At 49.1% G+C, this 25,436-nt stretch overlaps 1 protein-coding gene across 1 annotated transcript; it reads right to left on the bottom strand.

The window, feature by feature from the left end:
• Positions 1-6,511: 6,511 nt before the first annotated feature.
• Positions 6,512-7,935, bottom strand: LOC142302585 (E3 ubiquitin/ISG15 ligase TRIM25-like). Its single transcript, XM_075343687.1, has one exon. It carries the CDS (start codon positions 7,930-7,932, stop codon positions 6,820-6,822), a length of 1,113 nt encoding a protein of 370 aa, XP_075199802.1. The 5' UTR covers positions 7,933-7,935; the 3' UTR covers positions 6,512-6,819.
• Between the last annotated feature and the right edge of the window lie 17,501 nt (positions 7,936-25,436).

Genomic DNA, 25,436 nt, shown 5'->3' with positions numbered 1-25,436 from the left:
CATTATTACCATGTAAGGGGCATAGTAGTGGAAGATATTAAGCCGGGAAACGTAGTTGACAGTCGGTATATTAACAACAGCAGTACAAACACTAGTTCAGTTAGCTAGAACACAGCCAAGTGCCTGCACTCCAACTGTTACACTGGAAACTACTTTAAACAGTGAAAACAATCACCACCGGCTACTCTTTCCTATTACCTAACTGACCTCCGCTACTTGGACAGCACTACTATAGTACCCTAACTACTGTGAATTATGCTAACCCTAACGTGGGGATGACCCATTATAGCACTCACATTTCCGCAGGTAGGAAATGCCTTTTTGCATTTCAGTCTCAAGATCTTGATGTGGCCTCTCCGGAAGTTATGTCCCTTCACGACAAGGTTCCCGGCCACCTCTTCACCTGCAGAAATTGGGGCAAAAACACTTTGGCTCAGCTACGCAGACCTCCTTCTTTTCTCTCTTGCAATGTGGCTAAACAGTCTCCTGTAAGCCAGGTGTCACGCTCTGTACAGAGGCCGCTGGTCTGACTCTTCTTTCACAGCACAACCTCTGAACTCTTCTTCCCGTGGGTGCCTTTTTCTCACTCTCTCACACCACACCCCAGCCCTAACTAAACCACCATCAAGACACCACAGGGGGCTAGTGTCGCGGGAGGAGGAGACGCGCTTGCCACGCTCGGGTCCGGGGCTTCTGCTGCTGCTCGGTGGCTCGAGCGGTGGGCCGGACCCGGGGAGATTGTTTAGGGAGATAGTTCGTGACGCCACCCACGGGTCGTGGTGATAAAGGGCACCACCGCTGCTGGTGACGGGAATCCCAGGAGCGATGGTAGGGAGCAGCTAGGATGTTGTCCCCTTCGTGGGTAGGGGTTGGTGATCCCGGGGCCCGGTGGTGTAAAGGGGAGGCTGGATGGCTGGGGTGCAGGGTTGCAGGGGCAGCGCGGCGCGGCGTGGTGCCGGATGGCACTGGTGTACTCACTCAGGCAGTCAATGACAGAGTCTCTGGTAAACCAAACAGCTGGATGAACGGGTCCCGCAGCTGGCTGCAGTGTTTGTGCTCTCCCCGGACAGTGTGATGGTGGCTGTCTTTCCCTGCACCTGGTTAGAATGTTCTGACTCCTGTGGTTGCCCACCGGTAGTCCGCTCCCTGGCGTATAGGTACCAAAGGAGCCCGTTTTGCCCGCAGGCGCTGGCCCTTGGATCTGTAGCCTATGGCGGTGGCTGTATATCCTCACGGTGTGGAGTGTTGCGTTCTGTCGGGTCTTGGTTGTTAGGAAACCCCTGGGGTTCCGGTCACACTCGGATTTGACCGTTGTAGGCGTCTCCAAGCCTAGTCGGGGTCCGATGGCCCTGCCTGTGTGCTTAGCTTCACTCCACTCCCCGGTTCGGTACTGGCGGGTCACCGCCCGACCCTGGTTCTACGGTTCTGCAGAGGTCCACTAACTGGATGAGCTCCGTTGTTCATTTATATGGAGTGAAACGCGTTGAGATCAGACCTTAAGGAATTTATGATATGAAAATTTGAATATTCTCTAGGCACCTTGGAATTTCCAGATAAGTGCAAAGCCTTATTGTTGTAAATATTGAAAAAATCTCTATTGACTATTTCCTGGTGTCCTATAAGCAGGACTATAGGGCTTTTTTAGGGCCAGCCACCGAGGAATGGGGGCACCGGAAAAATAAGGGTGTACTCCATTGCCAGGCAGGAGTGAGATGGTTGAGGTATAGCCCACACTGGAAAATACTGTAAAAGTGCATGTATTATATGTACCAGGTGCCAGAGATCTAGGTGGTCTTCTTCACTATAGAGACTTTTTTGATTATTGTTTGAGAGGGAAAGAGAAGGGATACACAAGGGCGAGCCGCCGAGGAATGGGGGCATCGGTCAAGTAAGGATGCACTCCATTGGCAGGCAGGGGAAGTCCTTGTGAGGGTAAGACTAAGGACATGATGATACTTATATTTGTCCCCCTCCAGCATAAATGCTTTTCCTGAGAATAGTGTATTTCCTCTACCTTCCACCTCTCAACTGTCTGAAGTAAAGTGATTTAGACACCTTCTTAAATGTTCACTTTATATGTACAGTATTACTGTTTGTTTGTCTTGGTTTGAGGAATTTTTTAATATATATGAATAAAGAAATAGATTTTAATATGCCATTGAAAGGAAGTAGGTATTTTCTGACACATCATACAGTATCCAACAAAGAGGACTCATGGTCAATATTAGTGTCTTAAGGTGGCCATGCTTAAAGAATGGCCACTAGACAGCACACTCCCAAGAAACATTTGTAAACACAACAAAAAAAGAGAGGAGTCTAAAGTGCATGAAAAAGTTTTTTTTTTATTTTTATTTCATACAACAATATAAATACATTTAGTAGTAAGGACGGAAAACTAGCATGGGATGAAAGATTAACACACTGTTCCCAAGAAACTCACCAAAGAGAATCATCTTATAGCGAAGGGGTTCTAAAAGTGGGTAAACACATATTGGAAAAGGGTTAAAGTGCAACTATCTTCAATAGAAGAAAAGCAAATGGCACTTAGGCTATGTGCGCACGTTGTGTTTTTTCCAACGTTAATGCTGCGTTTTGAACTGCAGCGTTTCAGTGTCAAATTGCATGCGTTCTGCTTCCCCAGCAAAGTCTATGAGAAGTCCGAAAATTCAATGCGCACGCTGCATTTTTAAACGCAGCATTTTGGATGCCAAAAATCGCTGCAGAAAAAAAAGCAGCATCACTTCTTTTGTGCATTGTAGCTGCGTTCTTCACCCATTGAAATCAATTATGTGGGTCAAAACGCAACCAAAATGCACTTGGACTGCATTTTTGTTGCGTTCTGCATGCTTTTTGGACACACAAAACGCAGGTCTTTTCAGTCTCTCTCTGTCCATCGGTCTCTCTCTCACTCTCTATCTTTCTCTTTCCGTCTCTCCCCCTCTTTCATACTCACCGATCCCCGGCGTGGCGCTGCACGGCTGTCACAAAGCTCCAGCGGCTTTTCCTCTTTTGAAAATGCCGGCCGCTCATTATTCCATCTCGTATTCCCTGCTTTTCCCGCCCACCCCCTGGCGCCTATGATTGGTTTCAGTCAGACACACCCCCACGCTGAGTGACAGCTGTCTCACTGCAACCAATCACAGCCGCCGATGGGCAAGTCTATATCGTGCAGTAAATTAAATAAATAAATAAATGGGAAAAAAATGGTGTGCGGTTCCCCCAATTTTGATACCAGCCACGGTAAAGCCACACGGCTTAAGGCTGGTATTCTCAGGATGGGGAGCCCGACGTTATGGGGAGGCCCCCATCCTAACAATATCAGCCAGCAGCCACCCGAAATTGCTGCATCCATTATATGCGACAGCCCCTTGACTCTACCCGCCTCATCCTGAATTGCCCTGGTGCGGTGGCAATCGGGGTAGTAAGGAGTTAATGGCAGCCCATAGCTGTCACTAAGTCCTAGGTTAATCATGGTAGGCGTCTATGAGACACCCCCAATGATTAACCTGTAAGTGAACGTAAATAAACACATACACCCAAAAAAATTCTTTATTTGGAATAAAGGACAAAAAAACCACCCTTTTTCACCACTTTATTAATCCCCAAATACCCCTCCAGATCCGTCGTAATCCACACGAGGTCCCGCGACACATCCAGCTCTGCTACATGAAGCTGACAAGAGCGGCCACAGACCACAACCGCTCTGTCAGCTCCACACAGCAACTGAAGTAAGCCGCACGATTAGCGATCACGTCACTCAGGTTACCCGCGGCCACCGCTGGATCCTCCAACTGTGACAGCAAGTCGCCCGACTGACTGAAGTGAGCTGCGCGATCAGTGATGACGTCACAGGTGAGTTACGGTCTCGGGTGGAGGATTCCAGCTGGCCACGGGTAACCTGAGTGACAGCACCGCTGATCGCTCTACTCACTTCAGCCACTCAGGGGATTAGCGGTCACCGGTGAGTCCTTCACGGGTGACCGCTAATCAGGACGCGACACACAGACAGAGCCGCGGGATGACAATAAAGTCGGGTGAAGTTCATCTGAGTTCATTCTCATTGCGCGATTCTGTCTGTGTCTGCCGTAACAGAGCTGAATTGCCGGGGGAACGCGCTGTCAAAAATGCATCCAAAACGCATGGAAAATGCATCCAGAATGCATGCGTTTTGCATGTATTTGTTTTGACAAGCGCAGTGTTTACATTTGTCCAGTCTGCCAGCGGGTGCATTCTTTTCCGCACTGCAAAGAACGCAACGTGCGCACATACCCTTATCCCTGCAAGTTGGTGGTACAGGGTAACAGCGTAACAGCAGGACTTGGTGGCGTGACCTCCGACGACTGTTTTGCAGAGCAAATGCCGCGTCTTCCAGGAGTGTAACACATATTCCTCCTGGAAGAAGTGTCCATTTGCTTTTCTGGGATGACTTTTGTTCTCCCTTCCATTACAAATATTTTTGATCTGACAATTGTCATCTCATCTCTTCGGATTTGATTAAGGTATATGCACTTGGCACTTTATAATCTGACCCCACCATGTTTTGTATATATTTTTTGTATTTTTTAAGCGTCTGTGTGGTGCTTACTTGGCCACGAGGGTCACCGTTGAGTCTATTTTTTAGGCTTCTCCCCCCGTCCTGGGAATATTGGATTTACTAATTGTGGATGCAAATGCCACTTTTGATGCGTCTATTTAATCTTTCGAGAACTTTGACACTGGTCATGTAAAGCTGATAATATTGAAGATAGTTGCACGGTTGGACTTTAATCCTTTTCCAATATGTGTTTACCCACTTTTAGCACCCCTTCGCTATAAGATTATTCTCTTTGGTAAGTTACTTGGGAACAGTATGTTAGTCTTTCATCCCATGCTAGCTTTCCGTCCTTACTAAATATATTTACATTGTTGTATGAAATAAATATAAAAAAATCTTTTATATGCACTTTAACCTCCACTCTTTTTTTGGTGTGTATACACGGTCACGCAGGCCCAATTCGAGGCTAAGAGTTCAGCAGTGATCACCCGTCCGCAGCCCGCAGTGATGACAGTCGGGGCCTTGGCCTCCTCTCCATCAGAGGTACTCACCCAAACATGAAGTTGCCTTTTAAGAACTCAACCGCTGATCCTGACTGCTGATGCCCCCGATGACTGCTTCGGAGACAGTAGGTCCCGCAGTTGACCCTGCATCACCGAGGCGGGACCCAGTCTCCCTGAGTGACTGGACTGTGGGCAGAGTTTCACCGCATGTCACAACCCAGCATCGCACGTGCTTGTGACGCTCTGTTAGCAGTGAAGGAAACAGGAAGCCATGCTGGGCTGTGACGTGTGGTGATGCCGGGTCAACTTCCAATTCCACAAGTTGACGTGACATCACCGGACTTCAGAGGCTACTGCATCTGGGGGTCACATCATGGGAACTGAGTAGCTAGCGATAGCGCCCCTCATAGGCATAACTGGAAAAAGAAGCTTATTGAAAAAATACTTTTTTTACAGTTTAAATCGATGTGGCCACTATACATTGTAGTGGACCACCTTAAGTGAGCAAAGAACCGGAAGTGTGCAAGGAAGCTAAAAACCGTAGGTCCAGAAAGTGGGTGGCCGTGGGAAGGCCAAACAATAGTAAAGCCTCTATCTCAGGATGGGACAACAGAGTACCCCTATCCTACCATAGTGAGTACCAGACCTCAACAAGGGCAACGTGGGTCAGGACTGTTTGCAGCAGTACTAGTCCTATAGCAGAAGTCGAACATAGTCTTGGACAAACAGGTTAGCATGGAGAAACCAGAAGACGAGCTTTGTTAAACAAAGATCAGAAACCCTTAGCTGTAGCGGAACCCAAGGGTTGAATACAACCATGACCATGAGGGACTCCATGACTTTATTGAGTTGAACCGTGGTGTTAAGACAGTGAGGGAGAGGACATTGGAACAACAGTAGTTGTACCAGTAACTATGGAGTAGTCTGTGGTAGAAGTGTGCTTTAAAGTCAACTGTTCCATACCTACATACATATGTTCAAGTGTTGTGCCCACAGTAATAATGTGAAAGAGATAGTGTGCGTAACTGTTAATAAAGGACTGTTGAATAAGAAAACTGAATTTGTGTCTATGAATCCCCAGCGGGAAACCCCTGGTTCCTACGAGGGCCTAGGCAGAGGTATGGCTTTCACACAAAAAGTCCACAGATTCTACTGAACTCCTCCAGGCATCCCTTTTCCCTTGCCCTGTGGAGCCGACCAGGGCCCGGGCCCAGGAGAGAGCGAGGCAGAGCCGATATAGAGGCAACCCCTCGCCTGTGACTACGTCGGAGTCCGGCCCGTGCCCTCAGCCTCCCCTGTACAATTGCACAGCAACAAATCCACAGCGTAACTGACCCGTGAGAATGTATCCTAAAACATAACCCTTATTTATTCTGTAAGAATCTTTAAGGCTATGTGCCCACTGGAGATCGCACCTGCGGATGTATCCTCCATATAACCAGGACTTGTTATTTCCAATATATAACTGCTCCCCCCTTCTGACTATACTGGGGTAACACATCCCCACCCTCCACCATCTTGACCCACTGATCTCCACATCCCAGTAATGTCGTCCTGAGGTAAATCCCCTCCTGCTCATCACCTGAGAAGACTGGAATCTCTCTGCTGTTTCTGGACGATTCTGTGTAATTTCTGTGCAGGTCGCAGTTTTCAGGTCGTCTGATATAAGGAGATTATTAGCAGCCGTATTTACATCCAGTAATATGTCTGCAGTACAACACTCATATAAGGTCACATTTACAGCTCTTATTGCATCAGAAAATGTATTTGATATGTGTGAGATCAGTTTCGTACCCCGATCACCTCCATCATGTCCTCCTGTGTCCTCATCTCCATCATGTCCTCATCACCTCCATCATGTCCTCCTGTGTCCTCATCACCTCCATCATGTCCCCCTGTGTCCTCATCACCTCCATCATGTCCTCCTGTGTCCTCATCACCTCCACTATGTCCTCCTGTGTCCTCATCACCTCCATCCTCCTCAGGATCACACAAGTCCTCAGTGTCTGGATCCTGTAAGACGGTCAGTGGATCAGTCATGTTACACAGCTCCTCAATGTGCCTCATCCTCCTGGACAGCTCGTCCTTCTTTATTTCCAGCTTCTTTATCACATCAGACAGTGGCAGTGACACCTGCTCTTCCCACCTGGAGATCTCACTCAGGACCTTCTTCTCCAGGTTGTCCACCCGTCTCCTGATGTCTGTAAACAGAGCAGTGACTCTCTTGACTTCTCCAGATGCTTTATCTTGAGCTTTTCTCCTGCACTTCTCCAGACTATGGACTCTTTCCTCAGTCTTCTTTCTATCTGTGATCAGTTTCTGGAGAACATTTCTCATTTTTGTCTTCTTCTTTTCGGAGGCCTCATTCAGCAGCTCCACCTGATGTCCCTTATGTTCTCCGGCCAAACTGCAGGACACACAGATACAAGCAGCGTCCTCAGTGCAGTAATATTCCAGAATCTTCTTATGGACAGAACATTTCCTTTTCTCCAGAGAAGAGCTGGGATCAGTTAGGACGTGTTCTGGTCCTTTGCTGTGAAGTTTCAGGTGATTATCACACAGAGAAGCCTCACAGTGTAGACAGGATCTAACAGCAGGTACAGGAGAGTGATAACAGTAAGTGCAGCGGATCCCGGTGATCTCCTGATGTGGATGAGTAGACAGGAAAGTCTCCACCACATTACACAGAGTTATGTTCCTCTTCAGTGTCGGCCGCTCCAGAAACCTTTCTCTGCATTCAGGACAGGTATAGCCTGAAGCCCCATTCTGTGTATTCAGGATCTGGTCAATACATTCCCGGCAGAAGTTGTGTCCACATCTCAGGGTTACAGGATCTGTATACAGGGACAGACAGATGGAACATTCTAGCTCCTTTCCTAGACCAGCAGACGCCATCGCTGGCAGCAGAAGTGAAAGTAAAATGCCCTAAAAAAGACCCAGTGGGTGTAACCCACATTTACTGGAAAGGAAGTGACTAATAACGATGTCGTATCATTGGTATCTACACGTTAGGCTAAGTTCACATTTCCGCTAAAATCTATCAGTCACAATCCGCTGCTCTTGTAAACAGCGGAATCCGTTTAGCGGATTCCGCTGCTCCCATAGACTTGTATGAGCAGCGGATTGTGACTGATGATGCTGCGTTGCACCCTCCGCCCGACTGATCAGTCGTGGAACGACTGACCGCCGGGCGGGAGGAACGCAGCATGTAACGTTTTTTGAGCAGCGAGATCCGTCGGATTTCGCTGCGCATGCTCTCTGGCTCCCTGCACACGTCACCAGCTTTGGTTGGTTACCCGATATTTACCCTGGTTACGGTGCAAGGAGCCAGCGCTAAGCGGTGTAGGCCCGTAACCAAGGTAAATATCGGGTAACCAAGGTAAACATCGGGTGCTTTGCTGTTACCCGATATTTAGGCTGGTTACGTGTGCAGGGAGGCCGACACTTCCCCGCTCGGCCCCGCCCCCTCCCGCACTCCGCACATGTATGTACACACACACACACACACACACACACACCTGTCCCCAGCCATGCAGACAAGCACTGACACCCTCGTCTGGCCCCGCCCCCTGCTCGGCTCCGCCCCCTCCCGCACTTTGCATGTGCACACACACACATACATACATACATACATGCACATACACACACTCACTCACACATACACTCACCTGTCCCCAGCCATGCAGACCGCAGCACTTCTACTGACATCCTCAGCGCCTGGCCCCGCCCCCCGCTCGGCTCCGCCCCCTCCCGCACTTTGCATGTGCACACACATACATACATACATACATACATACATACATACATACATGCACATACACACACTCACTCACTCACAGATACACTCACCTGTCCCCAGCCATGCAGACCGCAGCACTTCCACTGACATCCTCAGCGCCTGGCCCCGCCCCCCGCTCGGCTCTGCCCCAGAACTCCGCCCCCCGCACACAACGGAATCCGACAAAGAATTCTGTTCTTTGTCATCCGTTGTACAGCGTTGAACAGCGCATCAGTCACATGCGTCAAGCGACGCATGTGACTGATACAAATCAACGGAAATGTGAACTTAGCCTTAAGGCCCCGTCACACTAAGCAACATCGCTAGCAACATCGCTGCTAACGAACAACTTTTGTGACGTTGCTAGCGATGTTGCTGTGTGTGACATCCAGCAACAACCTGGCCCCTGCTGTGAGGTCGTTGGTTGTTGCTGAATGCCCTGGGCCATTTTTTAGTTGTTGCTGTCCCGCTGTGAAGCACAGATCGCTGTGTGTGACAGCGACAGAGCAACAACTAAATGTGCAGGCAGCAGGAGCCGGCTTCTGCGGAGGCTGGTAACCACAGTAAACATCGGGTAACCAAGAAGCCCTGTCCTTGGATACCCGATATTTACCTTTGTTACCAGCCTCCGCCGCTCTCACTGTCAGTGCCTGTCAGTGCCGGCTCCTGCTCTGTGCACATGTAGCTGCAGGACACATCGGATTAATTAACCCGATGTGTGCTGTAGCTAGGAGAGCAGGGAGCCAGCGCTAAGCATTGTGCGCTGCTCCCTGCTCTGTGCACATGTAGCTGCAGTACACATCGGGTAATTAACCCAATGTGTGCTGTAACTAGGAGAGCAGGGAGCCAGCGCTCAGTGTGTGCTGCTCCCTGCTCTGTACACATGTAGCTGCAGCACACATCGGGTAATTAACCCGATGTGTGCTGTAACTAGGAGAGCAGGGAGCCAGCGCTCAGTGTGTGCTGCTCCCTGCTCTGTACACATGTAGCTGCAGCACACATCGGGTAATTAACCCGATGTGTGCTGTAGCTAGGAGAGCAGGGAGCCAGCTCTCAGTGTGCGCTGCTCCCTGCTCTCTGCACGTGTAGCTCCGTGCGCTGGTAACCAAGGTAAATATCGGGTTGGTTACCCGATATTTACCTTAGTTACCAAGTGCAGCATCTTCCACGCGGCGCTGGGGGCTGGTCACTGGTTGCTGGTGAGCTCACCAGCAACTCGTGTAGCGACGCTCCAGCGATCCCTGCCAGGTCAGGTTGCTGGTGGGATCGCTGGAGCGTCGCAGTGTGACATCTCACCAGCAACCTCCTAGCAACTTACCAGCGATCCCTATCGTTGGGATCGCTGGTAAGTTGCTTAGTGTGACTGGACCTTAAGATCTGCAGACACATAGCTTCAGGATTCACACAAGGAAGGGAATTGAAGGTGTATATTAGAGGACACTTTCCAGGATATACTGTACAAGTCGCATATAAAGGCTAAACTGCAAGTTCAGAACAGATGTATTGTTTCAGTCTAAACTTCCAAAGAAGAGTTCTTTTCTCCATGCATTACAGTGTAAGGTCTTATGATTAGACTGCAGGGAATGGACATAACATCCCTCTCTTTTAACCCCCTCTTTTCTCATAGGCTAAATTTAACAATTTAACTCACTTATCAAATAAACATACAGTATGAACACAAATTAGGCTTTAATGGTGGCAGTAGGCGTCGGCATTTATTATTTCATACTTTATACCCTTTTATTGACCAACAGTATGATGCCCATGGCCAGGGTAGAAGACATGAAATACCAGGTGATCCCCCATATACAAAACCACTGTCACTAGGTGGGCATACACAAATATACAGCACCCAGTCTCATTTTGCTAGACTCTGTCTGGACATATTAGGCTAGTTTCACAATTGCGTCGTTTGTCAGCCGTCGCAATCCGCCACTTTGGGAAACAGAGCAATCCGTTAACGGATGTGCGCTGTTTCCTATAGACTTGTATTGATGACGCATTGCGACGGATGGCCTTGCGTTGTACCCGCCGGCCGACGCTGCGTTGCATCCGCCGGGCGGAAATAACGCAGCATGTAGCATTTTTCTGCGCTTCCCAGAGCGTCAAAAAAACGCAATGTGCAGGATTCCGTCGGCGTCCGTCGTTTTTATAATGGAAGCCTATGGTGGCAGAATCCGTCGGAATCCATCATTTGATGGATTCCTGTGACAAATCCGTCTTTAAACAACTGAGCATGCTCAGTTGAGTAAATCGCTGAAAAAAAGCTACAACGGATTGTGTTATTTTGCAGGATCCGTCACATCAGTTGTGCCACTATATGCAACACATCCGTTACATCCATCACACAACACAATGCGACAGATGCCGCACAACACAAGTGTGAAAGTAGCCTAAATCGGCTATTAACGCTTTCAGCTGGAGATGGAGACTCATCCCCCTCCCAACCGCTCCCCTTGGCCTTATGCCAACAGGACTTTTTTCATGCTTTTTGAAGACCCATCAACACCCTAAGATTGCATCGTTAGCGGAAGACTGTGATGGGCTCTGGAATAGATGTCCTGCCAGGATTGCGACTCTTAGGCTATGTGCGCACATTGCGTAATTACATGCAGTTACACTGCGCTTTGTAGCGCAGCGTAACTGCATGCGTCCTGCGTCCCCTGCATAATCTATGGAGATTGTGCAGGGGCCGTGCGCACGTGGCGTCTTAGAACGCAGTGATTCGGCTGCTGCCCGAAGCGCACGTTCTAAGAAGTGACATGTCACTTCTTCCGTGCGCTTTGCCGGCAGCCCCTGCTCTGTCTATGGCAGGAGCTGCATGCAGAGCGCACGTTCTCTGCCGGCACCATGCGCTTCAGAACGGAGCTTTTCAGCTGCGCTCTGAAGCGCACCTTTTAGGTGCAGTGCAGAGCGCACACGTGCGCACATAGCCTTAGGAGTACTGTGCACGTTGCGAAATTGCTACTGCGATATCGTCGGGGTCAAATCGAAAGTGCCGCACATCCGGCGCCGGTAACGACGTCGCAACGTGTAAAGCCTAGATGCGCCTATAAACGATCGCAAAAGCGTCGTAAATAGGTGATCTGTGTAGCGTAGGACATTTTCATAATGTCGCACCAATAGGAGATACAATGTTGTTCGTCGTTCCTGTGGCAGCGCACATCGCTGTGTGTGAAGCCGCAGGAGCGAGGAACATTGCCTTACCTGCCTCCACCAGCAATGCGGAAGGAAGGAGGTGGGCGGGATGTTTACGTCCCGCTCATCTCCGCCCCTCCGCTTCTATTGGCCGCCTGCCATGTGACGTCGCTGTGACGCCGCACGACCCACCCCCTTAGGAAGGACGCGGGTCGCCGGCCAGAGCGACGTCGCAGGGCAGGTAAGTGCGTGTGAAGCTGCCGTAGCGGTAATGTTCTCTACGGCAGCTATCACAAGATATCGCATGTGCAACGGGAGCGAGTACTATCGCGCTCGTCATCGCTAGCATCGGCTAGCGATGTCGCAGCGTGCAAAGTACCCCTTAGGCCGGGGGCACTAGTGTGATCCTCGCATGACACTTGGCTCACGCTGGCAGTACAGGAGAGCCGAGTGTCGTGTGAGCTTCCCTGCGACTGAGGTCCGACTGTGCGAGCGGACCTCAGCTGCGGGGGACGGGCCGGTGCTGCGGAGGGGAGGGAGGCATTTCTCTCCCTCTCTCCTCCGTAGCCGGCTATTGCGATTCTTGCTCTGCACTTGCGGTACACCGGTGTACCCGCGAGTGCAGTGCGATTTTTCTCTCGCCTCATACACTTGAATGGGTGCGAGAGAAAGAGTCTTGTATTACAGTTGCAGCATGCTGTGATTGTTTTCTCGGTCTGATTAGGGCTGAGAAAATAATCGCTCATGTGCGCTGACACACAGGCTAAAATTGGTCCAAGTGGAATGTGATGTTTTATCGCACTCCACTCGCACCATTTTTTTCACCGTGTGGCTTAGGCCTTAAATGTCATTACCAACTTTTTTGACACTGCCGTCGAGGTGTTTAAACAGCGGCATTCGGAGCTCCTTTATCCTGCACCCGCCCATATTTACTTTCAAAGAAATGGTCAGAGTGTTGGAATCTTACCTTTTCATTCCATATTGTCTGGCCATCGGCCTGCTGTTCCCCTCTGTACAGGATGACATCTCTCAGGCCTCAGTCATCAGAAATACCTCACAGAAAAGTAGGCCTTTATTCCCCCAGCAACAAGTCAGAGTTCAGATTTTATGTTACCTCAGCAGCCAATCAGACTCCGCTTATAGTTCACCACAGCAACCAATCAGCAGTCAACTTTCATTTTACCTCAGCAGTGTAAGGCTGCTTTCACACTACGTTTATTTAACATGCGTCCTGAACGTTTTTTTAACGCAGAAACGGATCCAGTGCAAATGCGTTTTCATTTCAATGCATTTGCAATGGACTCGCGTTAACATGCGTTCACCTGCGTTTGCGTGCGTTATAGTGAGGATCCAGCGACTTGCAGTTTTTTAACATCTTTCAAAAACGCTACTTGTAGCGTTTTTGAGCTGCGTCCAAATACTGCAAATTGCTGGATCCTGACTAAACAGCACGCAACCGCATGTGAATGCTGGCATGCTGATAGACAGGATCCTGCTTGCTCTACTGAGCATGCCCAGAAACAAGCCTCCGTGATCAGTCTATCTCTCTCCTACCTCTCTGTCTCTCTCCCCCTCTCTCTCTGTCTCTCCCCCTCCCTCTCCTCCACCTGAGAGCTGCGGAGGCTCTAACCAAGGTAAATATCGGGTAACCACTTCTCTTAGTTACCCGATGTTTACGTTGGTAACGTGTGCAGGGAGCCCAGCTCCTAGCAGCTGCAGACGCTTGTAACCAAAGTAAATATCGGGTATCCAAGCAAGTATACCCGATGTTTACCTTGGTTACGAGCCTCGCAGCTGTCAGATGCCGGCTCCCAGTCTGGCACGTTCAGTTCCCCTCACTCCCGATCACATGACTCCAATGCCCGCCCCTAAACATCCAGTGACAGGATCCTGCAAAGTAACACATGCGTTTGCATGCATTTTTTGCTGTAAAAGCAGGATCCGCTTTTGCAGCAAAAAAACGTTCAGGACGCATGTTAAAAAGACGTAGTGTGAAAGCAGCCTAAGGCTATGTGTCCACGGTAGAATGTCCCTGCGGATTTTTCTGCCTGAAAATCCGCGACTTTCGCGGCAAATCCGCACCCGCGGATTTGCCGCGAATTTACCGCTGATTTACCGCGGATTTGCCGCGGATTTTGATGCGGATTTCATTTTTTTTTTTTTTCCCCATTCAAAACCAAAAATCCGGACCAAATCTGCACCAAACAATTGACATGCTGCAGATTTTTCCGGATCAAAATCCGCGGCAAATCCGCAGCGGAAAAATCCGCAGCATGGACACAGCATTTCCAAAATGCCATTGAAATGGCCTGGAAGTGCTGCTGCTGCAGATTTTCGGGAAATCCGCGGCAAATCCGCGGCAAAATCCGCGCAAAATCCGAGCGAAATCCGCAGCGTGGGCACATAGCCTAAGAGAAGTGTGAGGCCTGTTAATTCCTTCCAGTCAGTCGGGTGTTTCTCTCACCTTGTCAGCCAATATTCACAGCAGAAGATCGGTGCCGGTAATTAATTTCCACCGTTATTATTAATTCCGGTTTTTGTTAGTCCCATAGGCAAATCACCAATCCCCGTCCTCCATGTTAGAAGAGAACACAAGGAAGCAGGATCAATGTTGAGGCTCTGGGAGAGTATGAACGAGATAAAGTATGGAGCAATAGAACCATGGTATTAGCTGATCTGTATGAGCAAACAAATCACTCTTGGAACAAATCAAGCCAGACATGTAACAAAGCAAGAATCACCAAACTATGACTTGCCTACTTTGGACACCAAACGAAGAGAGCAATAACTGGAGAAAGACATAATGATCAGAAGAATAGATGGAACAAGGCAAAAGGAGGACCTGCAACACAATGGCTTGAGACAATCCTAACGGCAGAAAAGACCTATCTAGGCTGACAAAGATCAATCTTCCTACAGAACATTCATCTATCAAGTCATCATGGCTCGAGATCAAGCTGAAGGCTGGTTTAAAAATATGTCATAGGGGTGTCATGATTCATGCATGGCTATATGGAGATAAGGTATGCACACCAGTGACTATGCAAGGGGAATATATGTAATACCGTGTTTCCCTGATAGTAAGACACCCCCGATAGTAAGACATAGTGGGGGTTTTGGGGGGGTCGGCTAATGTAAGACGTACCCCGAAAGTAAGACATAGTAAACGGAAAGCGTTATTTATTTTTATTTTTTTCTTCTTTACAGTACCGGTAGCCGACTATTGTGAACGATCAGCTGATCGCTCCCAATAGCCGGCGGCCGAGCGCTCTCACATGCCAGCGGCGGAGCGCTCAGCTGAGCGCCCTGACATGCCGGCGGCGGAGCGCTCAGCTGAGAGCTGTCACATGCCGGCGGTCGGGCGCCCAGCTGAGCGCCCTGACATGCCGGCGGCCGAGCGCCCAGCTGAGCGCCCTGACATGCCGGCGGCCGAGCGCTCAGCTGAGAGCTGTCACATGCCGGAGGTCTGGTGCCCAGCTGAGCGCCTTGACATGCCGGCGGCCGAGTGCACAGCTGAGCGCCCTGACATGCTGGCGGCCGAGCGCCCAGCTGAGCGCCCTAACATGCCGGCGGCCGAGCGCCCAGCTGAGCTCCCTGACATGCCGGCGGCCGAGCGCTCAGCTGAGAGCCGTCACATGCCGGCGGTCGGGCGCCCAGCTGAGCGCCCTGACATGCCGGCGGCCGAGCGCCCCGCTGAGCGCCCTGACATGCCGGTGGCCGAGTGCTCAACTGAGAGCCGTCACATGCCGGCGGTCGGGCGCCCAGCTGAGCGCCCTGACATGCCGGCGGCCGAGCGCCCAGCTGAGCGCCCTGACATGCCGGCGGCCGAGCGCTCAGCCGAGCGCCCTGACATGCCGGCGGCCGAGCGCCCAGCTGAGCGCCCTGACATGCCGGCGGCCGAGCGCTCAGCTGAGAGCTGTCACATGCCGGTGGTCGGGCGCCCAGCTGAGCGCCCTGACATGCCGGCGGCTGAGCGCCCCGCTGAGCGCCCTGACATGCCGGTGGCCGAGCTCTCAACTGAGAGCTGTCACATGCCGGAGGTCGGGTGCCCAGCTGAGCGCCTTAACATGCCGGCAGCCGAGTGCCCAGCTGAGCGCCCTGACATGCTGGCGGTCGAGCGCCCAGCTGAGCGCCCTAACATGCCGGCGGCCGAGCACCCAGCTGAGCTCCCTGACATGCCGGCGGCCGAGCGCTCAGCTGAGAGCCGTCACATGCCGGCGGTCGGTCGCCCAGCCGAGCTCCCTGACATGCCGGCAGCTTATCCAGCTGATGCCGGCGTGGTCCATTAGGACCACGGACAACATACAAAAACACGCAGCCTCAGTGCCCTCATGTGCAGCAATCGCGTCAAGTCCCAATACGGTACATTGCATGGAGACTTGCTGCGATTGCTGTGGGATTTTTTTCCAATATAAGACATACCCCGAAAGTAAGACATAGTGGGACTTTTGGGGGTAAAAATAATGTACGACACTGTCTTACTTTTGGGGAAACACGGTAGCAGAAACTGCTGTGTGAATACTGACATGAAAAATCCAATAGCTATATGTAAGAGTGAATATGTGAAAAATGGAATCTGCATTACTGCCATGAACATATGAATCAAGAGAAATTTAGCTACTGAATTGATCAATGAAATAGAGCCCCAACACTACGCCAAAGTATTTCTCTACGTTGGGGTCCCTAGCTTGTGTGTGTCCTCTCATGCAGTTAAAAAACTTACCGTGTATGGGAAGCTGAGACCCAGGCTATATATACGTATCATGTGGATTGGCGATAGGTGTGAGTGGGGAGGGTTCACAAACGAAAAACTACTAACAACTACTAACAAATAAGGAATAACGTTTGGAACACCATTCTAAGTCTGAACTGGGTGCAAAAACCTAAAAAAAATCACTATATGGAGATAAGGTATGCACACCAGTGACTATGCAAGGGGAATATATGTAATAGCATATATTACATATATTCCCCTTGCATAGTGACTGGTGTGCATACCTTATCTCCATATAGTGATGGTTTTTGCACCCAGTTCAGACTTAGAATGGTGTTCCAAACGTTATTCCTTATTTATTTATGATTCATGCATGGATCTGCCGTTTATGATCTGTTGCATGTATCCTGCCTCCAGGGTTTAGGTCTCTTGGAAGGGGGTTGTTCGTTCTGACTTCGCTTCAGGGGTCACACCGCCATATCTTGGTGCTGCTGTCTTCGGGACACCGCCAGTTATATTTCCAGCTCTGCTGTGTGCTCCGTTCCTGTGAGAAGTTCTCTGTTTCTTGTCCTACTACCCGGTATTGCTTGTCCCCTTGCCCGACCTTACCTGACCTCCATTCTTCCAACCTAACCTGATCTCTGTTCCTCCTGCCCGTCCGTACTTCCGTTCCTCCTACCCAACCTTTCCTTCATACCTTCCTGCCTCCTGTCCTGTCCTGTGTTCCCCACATCCTCTACTGTGGTTACTTGGTCTCCCGACTTCGGCTCTGTTCTTTGACTTTGTATAGTTTTTCTCCTCGGTACAGACATGACATCCCGACATAGACCTTATCTGATCGACTATCCCTGCCCTAGTATTAGCGCCCTCTAGTGGGCATCTATCTTACCACACTCAGGAGTTCTTTTCCTACCTGAGTTCCTGCGCCCTCTAGTAGTAGCTTTACAAGGGTGTTGTGTTTAAGTGATTTACTGTAGGGATGGGTCGTTCAGGAACAATCCAAGACAAAAATCCTTCTGGTGGATTATTCCCCCAGTCCTGGGCAGCGCCGGCTGGCTATTTTAACCTTTATACTCACAGCAAAAAAGAGGGCAACCAGTCCAGTTAGCCCAGGCCAACACATCTAATGCACCAACAGGATGCAGACAAACCTCTCAACATGATGGACACTTCACAGGTGCAAGGTAAATTGCACACTAGTGGCGCGCATAGGGCACTGTTCACACTCGTATGCGCATGGTATCCAGCCAGCAACCTATTATCACGCCCTTACTATTAGGTTAGGCGGGTTACCCGGACACTACTCACTGCAGCACACAAGGGACAGAGACTCCGCTATGCACGGCCGTATTACACGGCAAATCACCAATCCCCGTCCTCCATGTTAGAAGAGAACACAAGGAAGCAGGATCAATGTTGAGGCTCTGGGAGAGCATGAACGAGATAAAGTATGGAGCAATAGAACCATGGTATTAGCTTATCTGTATGAACAAACAAATCACTCTTGGAACAAATCAAGCCAGACATGTAACTCAAAGCAAGAATCACCAAACTATGGCTTGCCTACTTTGGACACCAAACGAAGAGAGCAATAACTGGAGAAAGACATAATGATCAGAAGAATAGATGGAACAAGGCAAAAGGAGGACCTGCAACACAATGGCTTGAGACAATCCTAATGGCAGAGAAGACCTATCTAGGCTGCACAAGATCAATCTTCCTACAGAACATTCATCCATCAAGTCATTATGGCTCGAGATCAAGCTGAAGGCTGGTTTAAAAATATGTCATAGGGGTGTCATGATTCATGCATGGCTATATGGAGATAAGGTATGCACACCAGTGACTATGTAAGGGGAATATATGTAATAGCAGAAACTGCTGTGTGAATACTGACATGAAACATCCAATAGCTATATGTAAGAATGAAAATGTGAAAAATGGAACCTGCATTACTGCCATGAACATATGAATAAAGAGAAATTTAGCTACTGAATTGATCAATGCAATAGAGCCCCAACACTACGCCAAAGTATTTCTCTACGTTGGGGTCCCTAGCTTGTGTGTGTCCTCTCATGCAGTTAAAAAACCTACCGTGTATGGGAAGCTGAGACCCAGGCTATATATACGTATCATGTGGATTGGCAATAGGTGTGGTTGGGGAGGGTTCACAAACGAAAAAATACTAACAAATAGGAATAACGTTTGGAACTCCATTCTATGTCTGAACTGGGTGCAAAAACCTAAAAAAAAATCACTATATGGAGATAAGGTATGCACACCAGTGACTATGCAAGGGGAATACATGTAATAGCATATATTAAATATATTCCCCTTGCATAGTCACTGGTGTGCATACCTTATCTCCATATAGTGATGGTTTTTGCACCCAGTTCAGACTTAGAATGGTGTTCCAAACGTTATTCCTTATTTATTTATGATTCATGCATGGATCTGCCGTTTATGATCTGTTGCATGTATCCTGCCTCCAGGGTTTAGGTCTCTTGGAAGGGGGTTGTTCGTTCTGACGTCGCTTCAGGGGTCACACCGCCATATCTTGGTGCTGCTGCCTTCGGGACACCGCCAGTTATATTCCCAGCTCTGCTGTGTGCTCCGTTCCTGTGAGAAGTTCTCTGTTTCTTGTCCTACTACCCGGTATTGCTTGTCCCCTTGCCCGACCTTACCTGACCTCCATTCTTCCAACCTAACCTGATCTCTGTTCCTCCTGCCCGTCCGTACTTCCGTTCCTCCTACCCAACCTTTCCTTCATACCTTCCTGCCTCCTGTCCTGTCCTGTGTTCCCCACATCCTCTCCTGTGGTTACTTGGTCTCCCGACTTCGGCTCTGTTCTTTGACTTTGTATAGTTTTTCTCCTCGGTACAGACATGACATCCAGACATAGACCTTATCTGATCGACTATCGCTGCCCTAGTATTAGCGCCCTCTAGTGGGCATCTATTTTACCACACTCAGGTTTCTTTTCCTACCTGAGTTCCTGCACCCTCTAGTAGTAGCTTTACAAGTTTGTTGTGTTTAAGTGATTTACTGTAGGGATGGGTCGTTCAGGAACAATCCAAGACAAAAATCCTTCTGGTGGATTATTCCCCCAGTCCTGGGCAGCGCCGGCTGGCTATTTTAACCTTTATAGTGGTTGTGTCTTCATGCGACCATCCAAGCTGAGCACAACTATTGTTTCTACGATCACCTATATTAGGGCTTTACCCTATTGTGCACTTCTCTGTTAACATTCAATGTTTCCTCACTGGAGATATGTGACATATAGCAGTGATCACAGGATGCATGGAGGTCTCTTCACCTCCTGTTATTCATCCCCTTCAGCACTACAGTTAGTGTCTTCTCAATCTGAAATGGCTGATAACAGAAAGCAATATATAGCAGGGGCAGTGTTGCATCTTAAAATTGTATATAGATATTAAAATTTTGAAACCGACTCCAGATAACAAGTTAAATAATAGATAAAGCTGACATATAGTGCACAGAGATGCGACATCACACACTGCACCTTCTGATGTGATTATTTTCCAGTTTATTAGAACTGATTCTGGGCCCTGAGACGATGATTTCATGTCACTGACGTTGGACAGAAGACTAAAGCCCGCTTTACACGCTGCTATGTATCTTACAATGTGTCGGCGGGGTCACGTCGTAAGTGACGCACATCCGGCATCGTAAGGTACATTGCAGTGTATGACAGGTACATGCGATTGCGAGTGAACGGTAAAACGTTCATCGCACGCACGTCATACATTCCTCATGAATTGCACGTCGGGTTGTTCATCGTACCCGGGGTAGCACACATTGTAGTGTGTGACACCCCGGGAACGATGAACAGATCTTACCTGCGTCCTGTGGCTCCCGGCCAGTAATGCGGAAGGAAGGAGTTGGGCGGGTTTTTTACGTCCCGCTGATCTCCGCCCCTCTGCTTCTATTGGCCGGCTGCTGTGTGACGTCGATGTGACGCCTAACGTCCCTCCCACTCCAGGAAGTGGACGTTCGCCGCCCACATCGAGGTTGTATGGACGGGTAAGTACGTGTGACAGGGGTTAATCGTTTGTGCGGCACGTTCAACAAATTGAACGTGCCGCACATACGATGGGGACGTTGAAAATCGCATACGATATCGTATGCAAAATTGCAACGTGTAAAACAGGCTTAACTCAGAGACACCTTGGAGCACAAGACCTGCAGGACATTGCGCTATGGAGAGGATCCTCATTATATACTCCCGTTAGAAGGACACGATGGGAGTATTACTTATTTCATAATGATATGTACAAAGCAATCTGCAGATCATATTAAGAAAACCTATAAATGACATGAGTTTTAAGCCAAGATAAAAATAATAATCTTTATTACACCAAAAAATGATAAAAAGATATATAAAAGACTAGGGGATGCATGCAATGAAATTAATCCCTCCACAGGACAATTGCCCCCATATAGATGCAGAAATATACATGATATGAAAAAGAAAAAAGCAGAAAAATGTGGGAAGATACCATATCTCTCAATTAGTGAGACAAACAACAAATGCAAATACAATAATTGATAAATACGTCCCACACATAAGAAAAAGTAAAAAAACAATACACATTGTTAGCCACTAGAGGTCTCTGCAGTAGATGAAATTCAACTGTACAAATATATTTTTGCTGTACATATTCACCGCTCATTCACATTGAGCAGTTTCTGGCACAAGGATAGCAAAATAACACAGGCAGATTCAATAAAAATTTCAGCACCAAATCTGATTCTCTTGACAAAAAAATGCACAAAAACTTTTGACGCCATTTCGGTGCAGTTTTCTTCCAGGAGGTGCAAATTTGGTGCTGAAATGTCTGCACTCAATTTCAGCACCAAATTTGCAACTCCTGGAAGAAACCTGCACTGAAACGGCGTCTAAACCGTTTTTGTGCATTTTTTGGCCAAGAGATGCAGATTTGGGGCTGAAAGTTTTACTTTATAATCCTTCATCCAAGCTACACCTCCTGACAAAAAATCACATCACTACCGCATCAAACCGCATGTGGTAGTGATGCGGTTTTTTGCCTGGAGGTGTAGATTGGGGGCAGGAATATGGTGTAAAAATTTTAGCACAAAATCTGCATTCTTGGCAAAAAAAAACAAAAAACACAGTTTTCTGCCAAAAGATGCAGGTCTTTAAACTCAGTGAGGGTTCATTGAGGTTCCCTGAGGTCAGGTTACCTGAGGTCATAGGTGGAATCCATAGGAACCTCCAGCTGTTGCCGCAACTAACCATGAATGATGTCACCGTGCTGCTCAGTCTCTGCCTGAAGCTCACAGCAGCCACTCATGCTCTATGGCCGCGCACTGTGCATTCAGATGTAGCAGAACTGGGATCATCGTGGGACCAAGTAGTGTGGATTAAGTCGGACCTGGGTGTTTTAGGGGGTTAATAAATTGGTGAAAGATGGAGGGTTTCTTATTCTTTTTTTTTTTAAATAAAGGATTTTACTGTGTGTTTGTGTTTATTTCTTTTTCCTTATAAGGTTTACTTATAAGATTAATCCAGGGGTTAGTGGCAGCTCAATTGCCACTGACAACAGGTGGGCCCGGTGTCAGCCCGGTGCGGCAGCACCTGGTCATATAGCAGCCGCATGGTCTGTGCCAGAACAGTGCAGCTCCTTTCACAGAAAGGAGTTGCCTGCTGATCTGCAGAGCGGGCCTCTAAGCTGCCGGGTCCGGTCGCGGTCGCGACCTCTGCAACTGCGGTAGTTACGCCCTCATCTAGTATAGGCACCAAGCTCAGCACCATGTTGTTGTTGTTGGAGTATGTGCCCATGAAGTGCCCACATACTCAGAGTACATAAGTACTGGGGGTGGGGGCAGGATCTGTTTCTGCAGAGGCCAAGGGGGGCTTGGTTAGGACCTTTTTTTCCATTAAAAGGCTCCCTGAAGGAAGAGTTGATGTGGGCCAGGTGCTGGTGACCAGCAGTAGATAGAGAGCATGGACGGAGATAAGGTTATCCATCTACCTGTCAAAGAAATGTGTGAGCTGCTTCCTTGCTGTGGAGAACATGAGATGATGGACTGCGGGAAGAACTGAGATGCTGTACAAAAGAGACAGCTCTCAGAAGTTATACTACATATGTAGCGCCCCACGGGGCAGGTGTTTTAACCTACTCGTAGCCGGGCCGGGGGTGCAGATCCTCTGCGTCGTCACGGGATGGCCTGGCCCGGTTCCGTTGCCCCAAGGCATACAGGAAGGAGGATAGAAGGGTGGCAGCGAGGATGGAGGTAGTAGTTGGAGGGTTGGGAAAGTCTTTTAAAGGGAACGCGTCACCAGTTTTTTCCTTATTAAACCAAAAATATCTCCTTCTGCAGCTCCTGGGCTGCATTCTATGAAGGTGCACCTTGTTGCAGACCCTTAAAGGAACTTTATAAAATCTTAACCTTTCCTATGCAAATGAATTTAGTTGGCCAGATGAGTAGGCTCTAATTCGGCTCCTGTCCCCCCTCCTGCCGCTGTTCGCCGCCCTCCAGTCATGATTTACATGGATGACGCCGCCCCCGGCATCGTTTACGCTGCTGGAGTCTCACGCAGGCGCATTTCGCTGTGCCTGTGCCCCTGTCACACAGCTGAGCATAAAGTTTCCCTCGCGCAAGCGCCGGTGATGTAGTTGCGCAGGCACAAGATTATGGGCGGGTACAAGGATGACGCTGGTGAGGTCATACACAGCGCCGCCCATAATCTTGTGCCTGCGCAACTACATCACCGGCGCTTGCGTGAGGGAAACTGTATGCTCAGCCCTACGATAGGGGCACAGTGAAATGCGCCTGTGCGAGACTCCAGCAGCGGGAACAATGACTGGGCGGCGTGATTCATGTAAATCATGACTGGAGGATAGCAAACAGCGACAGGAGGGGAGACAGGAGCCAAATTAGTGCCCGCCCATATGGCCAACCAAACTCATTTGCATAGGAAACGGTAAGATTTTATAAAGTTCTTTTAGGGGTCTGCAAGGGAGACCAGCAACAAGGTGCACCTTCCTAGAATGCAGCCCAGGAGTGGCAGAAGGTGATATTTTTGGTTTAATAGGGAAAAAAACTGGTGATAGGTTCCCTTTAAGGTGATCGTGATGCCACCTACGGTATGTGGCCAGGGATGGGGGCTCGCTGGGGCAGATGTCGGGGTGCAGCCAGGGATGGTGTCTCTCCCAACAGGCGGAGCGGGAGGATGACAGAGGACGGGTGGTGGTAGTCCCCGTTGGCGCCTCAGCGCTGGGCATCGGTGCTGGTTAGAGGAGAGGCAGGGGCTGCGATTGCAAGTCTTTTTACTCACAGGTAGTTCAGGTGCTGCCCCAGAGTACCATCCTCTGTCACAAAGCTCTCCAGACGATCCTGGATCCGTCGGCGGTCACCACCGGTGCCCGTGAAAGTCTGTTAGTGAAGTGTCCCTCGGTTGCTATCCCGAACCCGAGGAGAACCTCCTGTTCCAAGCCACGGGCCCATGAAGAGAGAGAAACACTGAACTCCAGTTGTCAGTGCTAGGTGTTATCCCAAGCTGTGCCCAGGAAGGTTCTGTCTAAAGTGGGATGGTTTCTCCTACTTCTATCCCATGTGGTGCCCACCCCCGGTGGTTGTCCTAGCGACTGGTGAAGTTCCATGCTTCGTGATGGCCGGCTCCCCTGTCTGCCCTAGTCCAACCCCCTGCGAGTATGCAACTGCTGTTGTTTGTGTGTGTTTTGTGAAGGCGCCAGCAGGATAACCCCCTCCTGACCCAGGATAGATATTACCCCTGAAAAGTGATGTAATACCATGTGGCACCTGAAGCCCAGGGGTGCCACACATGAAGTGACCTTCGCATTGCAAATCCAAGGCAGGACATCAGGAGCCCCTGCAAGTCAACGGATGAAGCCTGTCAGATTGAAGAAGAGGTCCTCCTTTATAAAAGAAATATTCCCAGGTGCCCCGGAGTTCAAAAGAACACTAATCATGAAAAATTCACAAAACCTATCCTAAGTAATGATGGGCAAGCATGCTCTCCACTGCTCGATGCTCGATCGAGTATTGGGGTGCTCGGGTAAGTATCACGGGTGCTCAGTCGCTGGTAAAACATTCGACACAAATAGGCGGCTCACTTCAGTGAATGATGGGAGCCGGCAACCCAGTGAGAGCCACTTGCAGTCTCTGAATGGCTCTCACTGGGGGTAAAAAACACTTTTTCGGATAGAGTGTGTCCAAGAAAAAACTATCCCTGTTCGAAGAGCCGAGTTGCCCAATCATTGACTTCAATTATTCTCGTTACTGGAGTCGAGCCCGTCCGAGCGTCTGACCAGCTCAACTTGAGTAAAGAGCTCCCGAGCATTTTACTGCTCACTCATCATTAATCCTAACACTTCCCTAATTAATCTTATATTTTATTTGATCTTATTTTGCATAAATTACAATTGAAAGTAAGAAAAATATAAAGAAATCTTATTTTGGTGTCCAGGAGATCAGCCCTGTTATCTCTCCTCACTTTGGCCGTATGTGCCGCTGAAAGACAACTATCTGCAGCAGGAGCCTCCCCATTTCTGCAATAGGAAAAACCATCTCTAAGCTGTAGACCACATGAAAAGACCAAGCTGTTTCACCAAAGAGCACAGTTGTTATGCGATAACTAGAGCAAGTGTACGCTTCATGACTTCTCTTAGTTATTTCTTCACATTAGAAAGATGAGTTAGTCATTTTTTAACTTGGAAATGCTATTCAGGAGTGAGACACTACACAACAGTCCGCAGCTTC

The sequence above is a fragment of the Anomaloglossus baeobatrachus genome, chromosome 4 (genome assembly GCF_048569485.1).
Source record: "Anomaloglossus baeobatrachus isolate aAnoBae1 chromosome 4, aAnoBae1.hap1, whole genome shotgun sequence".
Taxonomy (NCBI): Eukaryota; Metazoa; Chordata; class Amphibia; order Anura; family Aromobatidae; genus Anomaloglossus; species Anomaloglossus baeobatrachus.
This window is presented reverse-complemented; position numbering and strand designations above follow the sequence as displayed.

Bases quoted from the DNA above. Each gene is read 5' to 3' on its own strand.
- LOC142302585 (XM_075343687.1), bottom strand. From the start codon at position 7,932: ATGGCGTCTGCTGGTCTAGGAAAGGAGCTAGAATGTTCCATCTGTCTG.